Raw genomic sequence first — 18,950 nt, 5'->3', positions numbered from 1 at the left:
GCTTATCTCAGTCCAGTAATGCGCCCCCTCTCATAGTCTGTCAACTGGGCAAATTATATATATATATATATATATATGTGTGTGTGAAGGCTTTGGCCTGGATTTGTGGGAGGGGCTGAGGTCCGCCTCCAGCCTATTTAGGGCACCCCTCTACCTGGCTCCTGCACCGTCCGAGGTCTGAACTTGAGAGAGAGAGAGTCGCGTGTGGAGTTAACTGGAGAAGTTACTTACGAGTTGCTGTTTTTCTGAAGTTCGTTGCTTTCGGGTCCAGGATTTGGAGCATTCCGGTTCCATCCGTCCGGCTTCACCTGGTTCCTTGCGGGTCACGTTTTTGCCCGTTAAAACTGTGAGTCTTTCATACGGTACAGCACAGGGCCTCACGGCTGCCCCTGTACCAGCTCGTTTCATTTCACCATTTCCATTTCAACCATGTCACAGTTTCACTCCAAGTCACGGTTTCATGTTTGCCACCTTTTTCCGGTCATGCATGCACGCGTACCACACCGCATCCACACTCCTAGCACTGCCAACACGTGTACCAGGTTCCCATGGCAGCCACCACGCCGTTCCCCTCCTCACCAATCATCCCACGCACTTTTCCTTCCCCTCACACCCCTCGCCAGATCAGCGGCACGCCCGCCCTCTCACTTGCACCAGATGCTCGCCGCATCCCGGCCGCTCCACACGCTCCCCCTCCACAAGCCAACACCAGTGCCGCGGTCCCCCTCTTCCCCGCCGGCCCGCGCCTCCGTCCTCCTGCGCGCTGTCGATGGCGGCCGCCGCGTCCCGGCGCCCGGTTTGCGCATGCGCGACGGGGGCGCTGCGCGTGCGCGGCCGTGGCGGTGCATGCGCGGTAGCCTGGCGGTTGGCACAGGTGCCGCGCGCGTGCGCTGTGTGTGGGGGTGGGGAGCCGAGGGGTGCCGCATGCACACCCCTGCACCAGCACCACAGATCCAGCTACCGCTCCCCTCCATCAGGCAGCGCATTCAGGGGGGGCGCAAGTCAATCATCACAAGAGCTTGCATCAGGGAACACACCCGCCATGCCAACATCAATGTACAATAAAAATCCACCAATATCACACCATTCAAAACGCTTCATACAATCACCAAAGAAACCCGCCATGAAAAAAAAATAAAAATAAAAATAAAGAACCCGCCATATGGTAAAAAAAACAAAAACAAAACGTTTTCAATTGTAACATCAATATCTCAGTAAAACCCGCCATGTAAAAAAAAGGTCCGCGTTCACACCTTCCGCCACGGCACGGGGCCTCATTTCACATACCATCCACCATACCGGGTCACCGTTGCAACTCACGGCGCAATCCTCTCAGGTCATGCTAAACGTTCAGACCACAGTCAACTCTCGTCATAACACTTTCTGTCTGCCCCTCTTTTAGGCGGTCAAGCTTAGACTTATTTACGCTGCATGTATCCAGTGACTTTTTTCTTGCTACCAGGTACGTACACCTGCTCAATCGTTTATTTTTCCTACATTTCAGTCCATCCCGTTAGGGTCAGCGTGCTGGCATCAGGGGCTTCGGAATCCCACTAGATTAACCCCCTCTTGGCTTCGCCATCAGTCAGTGGTCCGCGAGGCCAACACCCCGCCTCACACGCTCGGAGGCAGCCGCCCATCGCGCCACTCGTTAGTAAGCCGCCTCGCTGTTGCATAGAGAGGGCCTCACCTGTCACTCCCTTTCCCTAGTCCTGTCTTACAAGTCACCGAGAGGCCTCACACTCCTGCCACCACGTCAGTGGCCTCATCAACCCCTCGCGCCAACTCATAGATAGAGCCTCTCAAGCCGCTCGGCAATTAGCAGGGCCTCATCTGTCACCATCCTAGGCTTAATTATTTCGCCATCCGGCATAGCTAGCTTGCCAGCACGGTCCTGTGTTTCCCCACACTAACAAACTATTCTGTTTTAGCATGTCTCTGGAAGGAATTGAGAACTTTTCCCTTCCTGGCACTCCGGCTAGATCCATCACCTTAGCCCAGGGAGACGATCTTGCCAGCCCAGCGTCCATCAGATCCTGGACAATTCCGCGTATCACGACGGAATTGAGGAGACGGCAGATCCCCTTCCCCGCCACGGCAAGGAAAGCGGAGCTTTTCCGACTACTGCGCACGTCAACCAGTAACGCAGAGGCAGGGGAAGGACCCAGCCAGTCCAGCACGGGGGATATACACGCCATGCTGGCCTCTTTGATGATGTCCATGTCCAGGGTCAACGACAGGTTAGAGAGGCTGGAGTCGGTCACCACATCCCTCTCCTTGGCAGGGCCACCACCAGCAGCGTCACCGGCACCATCCGGTTTGCCAGTGGGCGTGCCATCCATCAACCCAGATGACCAAGAAGTCAGCCCGGCGCACATGATACCGGAGCACTTGAAAAGGGACATTCTGGAAGGTAAGGATGTGAACCTGGCCTCCCTCCTGATTGCCTCTCAAGATATTGTTGAGAACAAAACTTATGCCTACGACGATGTCTCAGTTGTGGTCAAATCTAGGGATGCCCGCCTCAATAGAAAACTGTCTATTCCAGAATTTGTGTTGGCTTTCGGCATCTACAGGGAGGTCATCTGCACGGTCTACCCTAACAGAAGGGAGGAGTTTGACCTCTACATGCACAAACTGGTGGACCTGGGCAACAAATATGGGGGGTCGGCATTCTATGACTACCATAGATCTTTTTCGGCAAAGGTGGCAGGGGCTTTCTCCCAGTACGGAGTCCGCTCCAACTGGGCAAGAATCGACACTGTCATTTTTTGCCGACACTTCGCAGGCCTGAGGACGCCAGCCTGTGTGCACTGCTCCTCCACGGCCCACACCACCAATTTCTGCCCGAACGCGGCGGACACACAAGCCCCCTCTCAAGCGGCCGGCCCCTCCGGGGTCACGGAGAAATCAAGCCGGGACAAGCTGGGGCGGCCAATCAAGTTTCTGGGCAAGTCCCAGATTTGTAACAATTTCAATGTGGGATCCTGCAATTTCAGCGGGTGTAGGTTGTTGCACATTTGTACCAATTGTTTCCGGGCACATGCCAAATCAATGTGTCCAAATAAAATGTTTTCTAAACCATATCTATCGACCATAAATATGCCGGTTTTTACAGCATTTATGGCTCAGCACCCATCCAGACATCTCACGGATTTCCTCGTGGCGGGGCTGACAGAAGGCTTCCACACGGGCATCCTGCACATGCCGACGGGCACCCTGGAATGTCCAAATCTCCTATCCGCCCAAGGCAACCCCACCGCAATTGACGCCCTCATAGCCCAGGAAGTCGCAGAGGGCTTCATGCTAGGACCATTCAAGACACCCCCATTCACCACATGGCGCACCAATCCCATTGGCATCGTCACCGGGAAATCTTCCCAGAAACAGAGGCTAATCATCGATCTATCGGCACCACACGGTTCAGCCGACCCCAGTCTCAACTCCCTCATTCCGTCGGAGGAATTCTCACTCCAATACACCACTATAGATCACGCCATCACCGCCATCAGGCAAGCAGGGGTCGGAGCATGGCTCAGCAAAACCGACATCGCCAATGCGTTCAAATTGCTACCAATTCACCCGTCGCTATGGCACCTTCATGGCATCAAGTGGTCCGGAAACTATTATTTTTTCTCCCGGTTGACCTTCGGATTCAAGAGTAGCCCGGCCATTTTTGACACATTCGCGGAGGCACTATGCTGGTTGCTCTTGAACGTAGCAAGATGCCCGATGGTCTTGCATTACCTTGATGACTTTCTACTCGTGGAGGAAAACATCTCCCCTCCCGCCAGCCTCAGGGCCACCATCAAGCTGTTCGGGGAACTTGGGGTACCCATCTCCACTAAGAAAACAGAGGGGCCGGACACAGTCATCACCTTCTTGGGCATTCAGTTGGATAATGCCTCTATGCAAGCCAGTTTGCCACTCGGGAAGATCCAGGTTATTCTCAACCACATAGACAATTACCTTCAACTCGGCAACTGCAATCGCAAGGAATTACAGTCCCTATTGGGTTCCCTGAACTTTGCCATGCGCATCATCCCCCAGGGTCGCTCGTTCATTTCACGGCTTCTGCGCCTTTTCCCCCTTTTCCTTCACGACTCTCACAGGCTGCCCCTGGATGCCCACGCCACTGCAGATCTGGGTATGTGGAGGAGATTTCTGTCCGCCTGGAACGGCAGGAGCATGTTCCTCCCTCAGCTGTCGGACTCTTCCCCATCAATCTGGTCGGATGCGGCATCCACCACAGGTTTCGCGGCCATTTTTGGGAACGATTGGCTGTGGGGTAGCTGGCCTCCTGCGGTCCAGGGTTTGGAGGGATTCCCCACTACCTTGGCTCTGTTCGAGATCTACCCCATCGTGGCGGCCGCCGTGGCGTGGCGTCATTCATGGGCAAACAGGTCGGTCCGATGCTACTCAGACAACCAGGCAACCTGCCAGATCATTAACAGGGGTCGGTCCAAATCCCTCACAATCATGAGGTTCCTGCGCAGGCTTACTTGGTTGGCAGCTTGCAACAATTTCTTCATACACTGCTTCCACGTCCCGGGAAGGTGCAATACGGCAGCTGACAATCTGTCTCGTTTCCAATTTCAGGCGTTTCTTCAGGCTCTCCCGTCAGCGTCCCCCACGGCCTCCATCACCCCGTCATTTCACCAGCTCATTCTGGATTAGATGTCATCATGCGCCATAGCCAGTTATTATCCCATTCTGCACTATCAGACAACACACGCAGGTCATACAACAGAGCATTCACACTGTTTAACAAGTTCCTGTTGGAACACAACATCACGCACCCATTTGTCATGACTTCCCTGCTGGGGTTTGCTTCCTTTTGCCACCTCAAGCTCAAACTGTCATACAACACCATCAAACTCTATCTCACCGGCATTCAACATCACATGCTGATCATACACCCTAACAACATCAGTTTCATGGCCTCGCACCAGATCAAAACCATACTCAAAGGCATTCAGAAGACAGAACCCGCACGGCCGACACAGAGACTGCCCATTAACAGTCACATTTTCAAGGCATTATCCGACTTATTAGACACCAGACCTTTTGAAGCTGATACCAACTCCATCATCAAAACAGCGATGTACCTGGCCTTCTACGGATTCCTGAGGCCCGGGGAATTCACCACGACCTCGGCGACCCAAACCACACATTGTCTGCTAGCCTCCCACTTGACGAAACACGGGGATCATTATATCCTAACCTTACCTCACTCCAAAAGCAGTCAGCTCTCACCCGTGGACATTCCATACTACCCTACGCAGAACAGATGGTGCCCAGTCGGGGTTCTGGACGCATACAAACAGCATCACAAGTTCCTACCCTGTCAGCCACTACTTCAACTGCGTGGGTCTGCACTCACCACCACCACCTTTATGACCTATGTCAGGTCATCCCTCACTCAACTAGGCCTCAACGCATCCAACTACTCTGGGCACTCCTTTCGGATCGGGGCCGCGTCCACGGCCTCCAGTGCCAACATCCCGGCTCATGTCATTAAGAAGTTGGGGCGCTGGAAGTCATCCGCTTTCGCACGTTACATCCCCAATCCAACACGGGAGTTAAGAAACGCTTTCCAAAACATGTCGGGTTGAGCTTTCATGTATATCGAATACAATAAACTGTTTATTTCTTTTTGCCCTCTTCTTTCTCAGGCCTACCTCATCCTCGGTTTCGGCACACCACAACCGACTACGCTTATTCCCTGATTTCCTAGGTTCTTCACTGTACTACCGTAAGTGCCTCACACAAGTGTGAAGGCTTTGGCCTGGATTTGTGGGAGGGGCTGAGGTCCGCCTCCAGCCTATTTAGGGCACCCCTCTACCTGGCTCCTGCACCGTCCGAGGTCTGAACTTGACCCTCCCACCACTCCACTCATTTATAACTCATTTCTTCCACATCTCTTTCCTTGGGTGGGCCCTCTTCTTTCTCAGGCCTACCTCATCCTCGGTTTCGGCACACCACAACCGACTACGCTTATTCCCTGATTTCCTAGGTTCTTCACTGTACTACCGTAAGTGCCTCACACAAATATATATGTGTGTATATATATATATAATGTAGCAGTAAAAAATTGTATCTTCATTCACCCATAAGTGACGCGACGTTACGTTTCGGCTCCAAACTGAAGCCTTTCTCAAGCAATGTGAACATACATAGTGAGAGGAAGTGTGTAAATCTTGTGTAACAAATTCATAACATCATGTAAAAAAGCAATACAGTAATTGTCAATACATAATTGGTACAAAATCAATGTGTACATAAAGTGCTACATAATAACCCATCATTAAATGGTTAAAAACAATTATTCCAGTTCATTTGTGTGTGGAAAAAACACATGATAGTGGGCGTAGGTGAAAGCACACGCCAAGGCAACTTACACAACCCCATTGCAGATCGACCGCTGTGCACGGCATCCCCGATCCTCCAGTGCGCATGCTCCAGGCGGCGCATCATATCAGTATCATATAGCAGCGTCATAACGACCATGCGCATGCGCAGTATTCAGCATTCCTCCACAGTCGCCATCTTGGAAGGTAAAACACAACTATAACATAGCGTCCCCACCTGTGTGAACACCATTCAAACCATGGCGATACCATACTATTCACACATAAAACACACTGTTGCTAATAGGATCACCTGCCCTAACCAAAGTTACCGTGAGGTACCAATTGTTGAATCATACACAGGGATCCATGTGTGGAAAGAACCGAGCCACCAGCTGATCCCGCAACATTATGAGGGATCTCCTTGTATCTTCACACTCATGCACAAGGAATCTGAACAGCCATATCATCGCAAATAAAAAACGCATGTCAAAAAAAAACGCCTAATGAGTAAATCCGGGGTTGAAGTTGCCTTGATTGTGCATCACATCATCCACCAATCGCATAGTCCCTGGTCTTTCACCACCACAATCCATATGTAGGAATAAAAAGGGAAAGGGAAAAAGGTTATTATACATATATCCTCCATATATTGTAATACAATAGTTACATTACAACCTACCCTAGGATAAACGCACATACAGTTAGACCGGGCAAGCTGCCCTCCAAATACCTATCCTAAATTGAAGTCTGCATTAAGGCCATGTGGTCTTAGAGAATTAAGGGTATATATCCACCATATTTCTTTTTTCTTTAATAATGAAACCCTATAGCCCCCCCCCCCCCCCCCCCCCCCCTGGGCATTGGTACACAATCAATAAGCCAGCATTTGAGATCTTTCTTTGTGGTTGAGATTTGCAAAATGTTCAGAGACAGGCAGATCCACTCTTTTCTGTCGAATACTTAATCGATGGTTGTTCATCCCTCATAATGTTGCGGGATCAGCAGGGTTAACACTGTGTGGAATTGCTGGTGGCTCGGCTCTTTCCACACATGGTTCCCTGTGTATGATTCAACAATTGGTACCTCACGGTAACTTTGGTTGGCGCAGGTGATCCTATTAGCAACAGTGTGTTTTATGTGTGAATAGTATGGTATTGCCATGGTTTAAATGGTGTTCACACAGGTGGGGACGCTATGTTATAGTTGTGCTTCCCCTGTGTTTTACCTCTTCCAAGATGGCGACTGTGGAGGAATGCTGAATACTGCGCATGCGCATGGTCGTTATGACGCTGCTATATGATACTGATATGATGCGCCGCCTGGAGCATGCGCACTGGAGGATCGGGGACGCCGTGTATAGCGGGCGATCTATAATAGGGTTGTGTAAGTTGCCTTGGCGTGTGCTTTCACCTACGCCCACCATCATGTGTTCTGTTTTTTTCCGCACACAAATGAACTGGAATAATTGTTTTTAACCATTTAATCATGGGTAATTTTGTAGCACTTTATGTACACATTGATTTTGTACCAATTATGTATTGACAATTACTGTATTGCTTTTTTACATGATGTTATGAATTTGTTACACAAGATTTTTTTGATACAATTGTAATATTTTGATGTATTTATTATTGCACATGCCAGCATGGGTTAATTGCTGGTTCATTGGTAAACACTTTTTTTGATATGATGATGTCACTTCCTCTCACTATGTATGTTCACTTTGGAAAGTTCACATTGCTTGAGAAAGGCTTCAGGTTGGAGCCGAAACGTTGCGTCACCTATGCTACTTTGGAGTGCTGCTCTATTTTTTCATTATACATTTGGGTAAGCTTTTTCCCTTTTGAGCTAACACACACACACACACACACACACACGCGTAGCGTGGGTTGCCAGCACCCAGGGCAAGTCAAGTATTGCGCCCCCCTCAAACTGTGGCCATCCCTACATAACACCACAGATAACACAGTGATAAGTCTCTGAGTACAGATAATGTAGTAGATGGGTGTGAGGCCCCAGAATTCAGAAAACACACAGTGTGACCTGAAGTCTGGGGCCGGACTGTGGCAGTGTGGGCCAAATTCTATATCCAACCCTACTGTAAACAGATATGTGGATGGATATTTCATACATCGCCACAAAATATACAGTAGAATACAGCAGTACATACCTCCTACATCCAGTGACATGTCCTGTGATGTAGATTCTTTCCTCAGCGTCTTTATTCGGAGATAAGACCGCTATGACACCTTCTATTAGCTGTGTCTCATCTCTGCAGAGTTTCACAGAAAACAAAATTAGATTCCTCATTATACTATCGTCCTCCTCCTCCTGATGCCTCAACACTGTCATCCTGCTGCCCCCCAATACTGTGGTAGAGCCAGACAGATAGTTCCCCATAATATCATGCTCCCAAACTGTCCTCCATGGTAATAGCGTTCCCTACACCAGTGTTTCTCGCCCATATTCATTGGGGGACACAGGAACCGTGGGTATAGCTATGTCCTCTAGGAGGCGTTGACACTAGTAAAAGTGGTTAGCTTCTCCCCTGGCAGCTATACCCCCTCCAGCCTGGAGAGAGAGCTTCAGTTTTTTCTAGTGTCAATAGGAGGCAAGACCTCTCTGCTCTGCAGGGTAGCTCCTGAAGATTTTTTATTTTATTTTTCTATTTGTCCTTCTTTCAGGTGGGAAACAGTAGACGCCTCGCTTCCCTGTTCTCCTGGGGGGAGCACGCCAGCGTTGGTTTTCCACACTGCCTCCTCCCCCCCTCAAGAAAAGGTGGACCAGGGCAGCCTCGCTCCCTGCATCCCGCCAGCCAAGGGGTCACCCGTCCAAGCCCCTCTTCCAGCTTCCGGCCACTACGGTGCCAGAAGCTGAAGGGGTGACCCTGCTGGAGAGGAGGAAGGGTGAAGATAGTGGCAGGACAGAAGATGAGGTGAGTACACGGGACTAGGTAAGTATTAACCTCTACCCCCTCCCTCCCTCTTGGCATAGTTCTTCCCTGGTGCCCTCAACCCTCCCTCCCTCTTGGCATAGTTCTCTCTGGTGACTCAGGGGTTAACTGAGGGGGACACAAGGCACAAAGCTGCCAGGGCCCCTTATTATCTTAGGTGGAGGTCATTCCTAGACCCCCAACAACAGTCCCTCTCACTCCCCTTCTAGGCCGATGGTTGGCTCATAGGGGGTTAATATGGCACCTAGTCGGGGGGAAATCACAACGGCTCTCCGCCTGCGCAATTCCCTTTTAAATCAGTGGGAGAGAGAGGAGAGCACTGCTCCCACTCTCCGATATCCAGCTCCATATTCCGCCCCTGTTGGAAACGGGCGCCGAGCGCCGCTCCGACGGGGTTAATTGCGGACGCCTCGTGCGCCGCACAGCTATTACGGCATGGGGGACACCGGCTGCGGAGGTGACTACTCTGCCCGACCTGGATCCAGCGGGCAGTGTCTGTTCCGGCGATGCAGGTGATAATGGGAGAGAGTTTTTCGGCTCCGCTCCAGGCCCCCTTTTTCCCCGGACCGTCCGGCAGTGCTCTTCCGGCGGCCGGGTGTTAATTTAGACCCCGCAACTCTTCCCCTGTTTTTTTTGGGGTTAGGAACGGCGAGGGGGGGGGGGGGGTTAGGAATGGGGGGGGGGGGGTTAGGAACGGCGAGCTGGCGCAAATTCTTCCTGCCTTGCTGTTCTCCTCCCCCAGAAGCCGGCTGAGCACCGTGCGGTACCAGACTGGGCCCGTTCCCAGTCGCAGGAGGACCTCTCATAGTCCCAATTCGCCCTACACGGCCGCTTGGTTGATTCTGCATACACCTGCGCAATACAGGGAACCCTGAAGGATTTCCTATACGCCCTCCGGGGCCGTTGACTGACAATCCTCCACCTGCGCAATCAAGAAGGTCCTCTGACATTCCCAATCCACCCTTCCTGGTCGTTTGGTTGATAGTTCCCCACCAGCGCAATTCAATAGAGGACCTCTGACATTCCCAATCCAACCTTCTGGGTCGTTTGGTTGATCTGAAGGATTCCCACTCCATTCTTCTGGGTCGGTTGGTTGAATTTTCCACCAGCGCAATTCATTACAGGATCTCTGACTTCCCAATCCACCCTCCCGGGTCGTTTGGTTGATAATTCTCCACCTGTGCAATTCATAAGGACCTCTGACATTCCCAATCCACCCTCCCAGGTCGTTTGGTTGATAATTCTCCACCTGTGCAATTCATAAGGACCTCTGACATTCCCAATCCACCCTCCCGGGTCATTTGGTTGATAATTCTCCGCCTGCGCAATTCAGTGGAAGAGCTCTGGAATCCTCCCTCTGGGGTTGTTTGGGTGATAATGCACCGACTGCGCAATCCGGTGGACGGACCTCTAGTAGTTCCCACTCCACCCCCGGGTAGTTTGGTTGATAAGTCCCCACCTGCGCAGTCCGCAACTGCCAGGGACGAGATTCTAACGGGTAGACCTACGCGCAAGCGGACCACAGCAGGACATCTTCTCCTCGTATATCTCCGCACCCCCAGCCTTCCCCCCCCTAGGTCATGCTTAGACACACCCTCTCTCCACGGAGGGTCAGTCTGAAGGGGGTGGGGGGGGAATCGCTGATTCAGACCCTGACATGAATCCGAAGCAATCTCCCAAGATTGCGTCTACGGTGGCCAGCAGTACTTGTCGTATGCATTGCCCCCTTCCTTGGGCGCAGTAATTGCACTACTTTGGGGTACAGTACTTGCCTAATACATTGTCCCCTGCCATAGGTGGACTAAGTACCGGTACACTGGTTTCAGTGCCAGGCGTATATATTCCCCCTTCTGTAGGTGGTGGAATTGCATCTCCACTGGGTTCAGTACCTGCCATATGCATTAGCCCTTTCCATCTGGCAGCAACCCAGCAAATATGCAGTGAATCAGCCAAATGAAAACTGCTGCCCACCGCTCCCCATTTTGGTGAGCGGGAGTCAGGTAGCAATCGGCAGTGCCGGATCCAGACATCTCTGGCAGGGAGCAGCCTGCTGGAGATGGTAAATGCTAGTGTGAAACTAGCCTTAGATAGAAGTTGGTTGATGGTTGACAAGCAGTTAAACAAAAATCTGGTGAACATTTTTGTTCCTATTGAATAGGTATAAATGGGTTCTGTAATGCTTCCTGCACACGGTGCAGATTTGTATGCATGAAATTCTCATTAAAACTAAACTGCTTAAAAAAATGTATTGTGGTTTTGATGCACTTTTTGTGCATTTTTATGTGGTTCATGTGCAGTTACCCTAAGGCCTCATACACACAACCGTATTCCGCTTTGCAGTCTGCAAATCGCGGATTTGCAAAATATAGATGCGGTCTGTGTGCAGTCTGCATTTTATTTGCAGACCCGTTATTTTCAGTGGGTTCATGGTCCGCATTTTGCTCCATGTTGCCCATAATGATCCATGTGCTTTCCGCATCCATATGTTCGTTCCATAACAGTATAGAACGTGTCCTATACTTGTCAGCAAAATGCAGTCCCATTAAAGTCAAGGGGTCCAGAAAAACTGCGTATACGACATGTACCAAAACTGATATGGTAGTGTACATGGGACCTAAGATATTAAATGGTTGTCTGATGTAACTGAAAAATTTGAGGTAGGAAAACATATACAAAAAAAACCTCCATATGTGCAGCTGAGGCTTAGCTGTGATGTTCCAGTGGGAACGGGAGCCGCAACTTCCGGACAGTGGAACAGCAAAACTCTGAATAGGTAAATGGCATTCTTTAATTTTGTACACAGTTTCCAGCCTCTTACACATGAAGATAGTAAAAAATAAAGCTTTTGGGAAGGGGGGACTCTTTTTTTTTTTTGCTTCGCCATATTCTAGCCCCTATAACTTTTTTTTTATTCTGACTTGTAACTGTGTGAGAACTTTTGCAATTTCAATGATGCCATTTTGGTATATCTATGGCTTTTAGATTCACTTTTTATTAAATTTTTTGGGAGGTTGTTCACTTTTTATTCAATTTTTTTTTGGAGGTGGAGAAGCGACAAGAAAACAATTAATTGGCCATTTTGAGTTCTTTTTTCCATTATGACGTTCTATGTATGGAATGTATACTTTTATATTTTATTAGTATAGTCCTTTTCAGACACGGTGATGCCTATGTTTATTTTTTATATTGTTTATTTTAATTTTGGGGAAAGGAGGGTGAATTTTTTTATTTTTAAAAACTTTTAAATTTATTATTATTATTATTATTATTATTATTATTTCATAAATCATTGCCATTTGTATTCTGTAATGTATTTTTATCCATTACAAAATACAGTGTTCATTGTATTCCAATTTCAGTGCTGCCACCAGCAGGCTAGAATTGGAATATACCAGTAATAGGCCTGGAAATGTTGTACAGACACCTTCCCTGATTTCCGCCAGGGGAAGGAGTCCCAGGCCGGGAAGTGCATGCTTCTGGTTTTAGTGCTCTCAAATACTGTGTTCACATTTAACCTCGACATTTCAGGGGTGTCAGGATTATTGCCGGACGCAGACATTACTCTCGTCTGCTGTTTTAAAACAGCAAACACCTACCGGCTCAGGAACAAGCTCAATCTTTAAACCCTGCACTTCCGCCGTACATGTATGGCACTGGGAGTGAAGGGGATAAAGAATTTAGCCTTTTACAATTAAGTAAATCATTTATGCAGAACACCAGTGTTTAATTATGCTGGTAAACTGCATTGTGAATGCATGCTTGTTGACGCAGTAGTTCCATTCTGTCAGCTCCACACAGTTTCCAAATACTTCACAACCACGCTCTGTGCCAGCACTCTTATAGACTATTGTAATACTAGACATTAAGCCCGTTACAATAACAGGCGCTAGAACAGTAGTGCATAAACATTAGTAGGAACAGTCTATATTAAATGGCAAGGGAACTTGACCACACAGTCTGGTGGCCGAGACTGGTGGATGAGACTGCGGCTGGTGGCTGAAACTGCTGGCACTGACTGGTGGCTGTGACTTCTGGCTGCGGCTGACACTGCTGGCACTGTGACTGGTGGCTGTGGCTGTATGACTGGCACTGACTGCTGGTGCTGAGACTGCTGGTAGCGACTTGTAGGTCAGACTGCTGACAGGGTCTTCTAGTGATAGTCAGTCCCAGTAGGCATTTGGGTTTGTCAGTCACAGCACTAACAGAAATGGCGGATGGGACTGACAAACAGAAATGGTGGCGCTCCGACCTGCTTGCCAGTGCGCAGGTGTGGGCTGTGCAGGCGGCATGTGGAGCGCCGTGTCCTGATTGGTGTGCGGGGGGTGTGGTATTATTAGGGTTATTCCTGCATTATAGAAGTCTTTTGCTAGAAGTAGTTGTGCATTCTGTATATGTGTGTGTGTATATTATATAAAAACAAATAATAAAAACTGTGCCAGAACAGCCATTTTTTTGTTACCTTGCCTCATGAAAAGATATATATATATATATATATATATATATATATATATATCTTTTCATGAGGCAAGGTAACAAAAAAATGGCTGTTCTGGCACAGTTTTTATTTGTTTTTTTTACAATGTTCATCTGACAGAGTAGATAATGTGATATTTTTATAGAGCAGGTCGTAACAATGTGGCGATACCTAATAAGTCTATTTTTTTTTTTTTATTTTGGATTTACACAATTATTATTTTTTTAAATCATGTTTGTTTGTTTTTTTGTTTCCATTTTCTGAAAGCCATATTTTTTTTTTTTTTTGGGCAATTGCCTTAGATAGGGTCTCATTTTTTGCTGGAAGAGATAACGGTTTGATTGGTATCATTTTGGGGCACATATGAATTTTTGATCGCTTGGTATTGCACTTTTTGTGATGTAAGGTGATAAAAAATTGCTTTTTTGGCACATTTTTTATAAAAAAAAATGTATTGTGTTCACCAGATGGGTTAGATCACATGTTATTTTTATAGTGCTGGTCGTTACGGACATGTTGATACCTAATATGTGCATTTTATTTTAACTTTATTTTATTCAATAAAAGCATGTTTGAAAAAAAATATCTTTTTTTGGACGATTGGCTTATGTAGGGGCTCATTTTTTGTGGATGAGGTCATGGTTTGATTGGTGCCAATTTTGGATGCATGTGACTTTTTTGATCACTTTTTTTATACCATTTTTTGGGAAGTGCGGTGGGCAAAATTCCGTTGTGTGTGTGTGTGTGTGTGTTTTTTTAAATTTTTTTTTATGGTGTTCACCATATGCTAAAAGTAACCTGATCCTTTTATAGATCAGGTCCTTACGGACGCGTTGATACCAAACATGTTTAGTGTTTATTTTTTTACATTTTTAACCAATTATGTGCGGATATAGAAAGAGAGGTAAACTATATAGTGTACTGCAGTGTATTGAACTCGCACTAAGCCTGATCAGGCTCCTGCCTTTAGCAGGAGCCTGATCAGGCTTAGATATACCACGGAAAGTCAGATGCTTGTGAAGGCGTCCGGTTAACATGGTAACCATAGGGACGCTGCGTTTCAAGCAGAGTGTTAGCTGTACATTACACTCTACATCCTGGAGGGAGGGGGTGCTGCCCGCTCTGCATCTTGAAGGGGGGGGGAGGGGGGCATTAACCTTTCAAGCATCTGGCCGCTGCCAGGGCAGAGCAGCGGCCCGATGGTTAGCCCCTTCCAGACAGAGGTCCCTAAGGACCGCGGCATGGAATGGGGTTAAACGGTTATTTGAAGCAGTGTCAGCCATGTCCTGATTGGTCGGCGTGATGTTGTGGGCGGTGCGGCCGCGTGTGGAGTGCTGTGTCCTGATTAGTCGCCCCGCCGCGCATGCCCAGTGCAAAACTGGTGACGCGCACACGGACACAGTGCACTCGCACTGTGCTTTTATTAGATAGGATTGACTAGCTTAGTTATGCTTTAGTTATCACAGTGCTGTATTAATGCAAATAGCATAACAAGTGCTGTGGTAATTTTCCTGTTACTTTAGTCACTGGATACACATAATTTTCTTGATGGTTCATCATAAAATGACTGTAACCAATAGCATTTCCATATGTCGGTTCATCCGAATAAATCACTGAGCCCGTTCCTCTTAATGTTTCTGCACAATAAATGAGTATTGGAGTGTTTGTTACGTCATTGGAATTACAAATACAGACAATCAGGACCTTGATTTAGACCAAACGCCCCATCAATTCTGTGTCCACGGTGCCTGTTATTTTATTTTATTTTTTTAAAATCTGTGTCATTGTCCTTGGAGGGAGAGGAACGTTCTCACCATTCAGCATCATCCCACATTTATGAGGAGTGTAGCAGTTATTTTTCTGGTAGACTGTACGCAGGAGGCTTGGGAATAATGGCAGCCCATACTTGATTGGCTGAGGGAGTGTAGTTATTCTCCTGGTAGACTGCATGCTATAGAGCTGTGATGGCTAACCTCCGGCACTCCAGCTGTGGTAAAACTACAACTCCCAAGATGTAAACTAACTTGGCTGTTCTCAGAACTCCATAGAAATGAATGGAGAATGCTGGGAGTCGTAGTTTCACCACAGCTGGAGTGCCGGAGGTTGGCCATCACTGCGTTGAACCAGTGATTGTCTGCAGGGGTCACATAGATGTACGGCAGGTTACCACCAGAGCGTGTGCACTGGAGCAGCAGGTTGTAAGTAATGGTTGCTTTTGTTATTTTATAAAAAAATCTTTTTGAAATACAGCATTTGTGAACGTCATGTTGAATTTAGTAGACTTACTATGAAAAAAGGCATTTTTAGCATGTGATTATAAGTACAAATGTAATATATTTTCAGAATGAATATATACCAGATTACAACATACAATAGTAAAGAATGGACATCTTTAAGACAGTGTTTTTAAATGTGGTGTGATAATATATATCTATATTTTATTTTTTTATATATATTTTTTTTAGCTTCTGAAGATCCACCAAGACCAACTTTTGATTCTTTGCTTTCTAGAGACATGGCAGGATACATGCCAGCAAGAGCAGATTTCATAGAGGTAAGTTCTTTATTACTCATTCATGTGCTAGGTGCATAAATAGTGCAGTCTCCAGAGACATCAGACCATATTGGATAGAAGCACTGAACTTTTTGGGACTTTTTAAGTGACTAGAACAGAGAGATGATGTATGCAAGACAGGGTTACGGAATTAAAAACCCTCCTTGTGCCCTCATGTCTTTTTGCTCCTCCAGCGCTGTCCCTGTCTCAGTCACTGTGCGACAAGAGCTTTTTTTCAACTCTAGAAACTATTTTAAGTATTTTAGAGTCGGCAGTCGAGGGTGCGAAGACTTTAGCTTCAGCATTTGCAGTGTTTTCAAGAGATTACAAGGGTAGATCAGGAAAAGTAGAGTAAGTTCTATTAGTCCTTTTGTGTGCTGTGCCCATTCTCTCTATCTCTTTGCTCACTAGTGACCTGTACACTGGCTGCTGTTTTAAGGGGTTGTACATTTTTTGAATCATGACTACACTGTGGTGTGTTTTATAGGTTACTGTATTTTTTCACTCTGAGACACATCTAGGTTTTAGAGGAGGAAAATAAGAAAGAAACCACCAAACAGAGCCCCAGTCACACCCCCAGTGTTTAATCAGACCTCAGAACAAACCCCCATTGTTAATAAGACCTCCAATCTTAATAAGACCCCAATCAGACTTCAGACAACACCCCATATTAGACACCCAGTGTTAATAAGACCTCTGTTCAGACCTCAGTTCAGATCCCCAATGTTTGAGACTCCCAATCAGACCCCAAAGTTAATAAGACCCCTTATACTGTCCTCATACACGTTAGCACGGTGTGTAATCTGACATGTAGCTAAACCTTGTCTGTCTTGATAAGAAGAGAAAACTACCGCTTTAACTTTCTCTTTATTGATAGTAGCTTGACAGGAAAGATGAAACTACAGAATAAAACCGTAGTATTTTAGAACATAAATATCCATGGTACATGGCCTAACACACAGAATAATCTGCTGTACATTCAGTACATGAGATAATACATTGATAGTGAGTTATCGATACAAGAAACATATATTGAACTACAGTAAATGTCACAAGATAGTGTCCTTACCGACTATGCTAGAAAACAGGCTGAATAACAGATGATGGGGCAGGAAACCAGTGAGGGAGTATGGCTCCTGAGACATAAGATGGTGGCTGCTTGCTATCCAAGCACAAGACTACAAAGAACCAGGAACTACCCACAATGCCCTGGGACTCCCATAATGCATAGGAAAAACAGGCTAGATGAAATACATGAACTGATCAGTAGATGGTGCGGTTACCATACAATGTAATGCACATGAATTACAACACAGTTAAATGCAATGTCAAACTGATAAACACACAGAAACAACTAGTTCTGCATCTGGGGACAGAACACCCCCAGACCTCAGATTAGATGAAAAATAATAAATAAATAACTTGGCTTTCCCGCTCCGAATGCCGCTCCTGAGATCCAGCTTCCTGCATGCAGTGCCGTGACCCAACGTCACACACGCTGAGCACGCCGACATCCTCATGCTGTGCACAGAGGAAGACCAGAAAGTAGTGAGTACAAAGCTTGCACAGAGAGCGCTGCATTTATTGCTTCCTGGTCCTCCTGTACTAATGTACCATTATGGAGGCGCTTGTTAGTATTCGCCCCGTAAGACGCACTGACATTTCCCACCCACTTTGGATTGTCAAGAAAAGGCCATTCAAGAATTTGGAGGATATTCACAAGGTGTGGACTGCAGCTGGAGTCAGTGCTCCAAGAGCTGCCACCACACATTAGTACCCAGGATGTGGGCTACAACTGTCGCATTCCTTGTGTCAAGCCACTCATGACCCAGAGACAACTTCAGAAGTGTCATTCATACCTGGGCCAAGGAGAAAAAGGCTGTTGCTCAGTAGTCCTGTTTTCAGATGAAAATAAATGTTGCATTTTATTTGGAAATCGAAGTCCCAGAGTCTGGAGGAAGAGTGGAAAGACACACAATCCAAGTTTCTTGAGGTCCAGTGTGAGGTTTCCACAGTCAGTGATGGTTTGGGGAGCCATGTCATCTGATATTTTTCCACTGTGTTATATCAAGTCCAAAGTAAGTGCAGCCATCTACCAGGAACTTTTAAAGCACTTCATGCTTCTGTCTGGTGACAAACTTTATGAAGATGCCCACACTGCCAAAAGTACTAATACCTGGTTTAATAACCACGGTATCACTGTGCTTGATTGGCCAGCAAACTCACTTGACCTAAAGCCCATAGAGAATCTATGGGGTATTTTCAAGAAGAAGATGAGAGACACCAGACCCAACAATGCAGACGAGCTGAAGGCTGCTATTAATGCAACTTGGGCTTCCATAACACCTCAGCAGTACCACAGCTGATCGCCTCCATGCTATGCTACCTTGATGCCGTAACTCATGCAAAAGGAGCCCCAGCCAAGTATTGGGTGCATATACTGTACATACTTTTCAATAGGCCAACATGTCTGTATTAAAAAATCATTTTTTAATTGGTCTCATAAAATCTAATTTAATTGGTCTCATAAAATTCTAATTTAATTAGCTGTAAGCCATAATCAACATTAAAAAAAATAAAAGCTTGAAATAGATCACTCTGTGTGTAATGAATCTA

General features: G+C 47.0%; 2 protein-coding genes across 2 annotated transcripts in view; both read left to right on the top strand.

Moving 5' to 3' along the window:
* TADA2A (transcriptional adaptor 2A) overlaps positions 1-18,950 on the top strand; it is a 103,728-nt gene that overhangs the window by 25,102 nt on the left and 59,676 nt on the right. Inside the window, exon 6 of the mRNA XM_040424189.1 lies at positions 16,246-16,334. Within this exon, the coding sequence (XP_040280123.1) occupies positions 16,246-16,334 (89 nt within the window). The remainder of the gene's footprint in view (positions 1-16,245; positions 16,335-18,950) is intronic.
* LOC120995167 lies at positions 4,724-13,800 on the top strand. The gene is made up of 2 exons (XM_040424191.1): positions 4,724-5,772; positions 13,782-13,800. Exon 1 carries the CDS (start codon positions 4,809-4,811, stop codon positions 5,613-5,615), a length of 807 nt encoding a protein of 268 aa, XP_040280125.1. The 5' UTR covers positions 4,724-4,808; the 3' UTR covers positions 5,616-5,772; positions 13,782-13,800.

Source organism: Bufo bufo, chromosome 3 (assembly GCF_905171765.1).
Source record: "Bufo bufo chromosome 3, aBufBuf1.1, whole genome shotgun sequence".
NCBI classification, from domain to species: domain Eukaryota; kingdom Metazoa; phylum Chordata; class Amphibia; order Anura; family Bufonidae; genus Bufo; species Bufo bufo.
This window is presented reverse-complemented; position numbering and strand designations above follow the sequence as displayed.

Bases quoted from the DNA above. Each gene is read 5' to 3' on its own strand.
- LOC120995167 (XM_040424191.1), top strand. From the start codon at position 4,809: ATGACTTCCCTGCTGGGGTTTGCTTCCTTTTGCCACCTCAAGCTCAAA.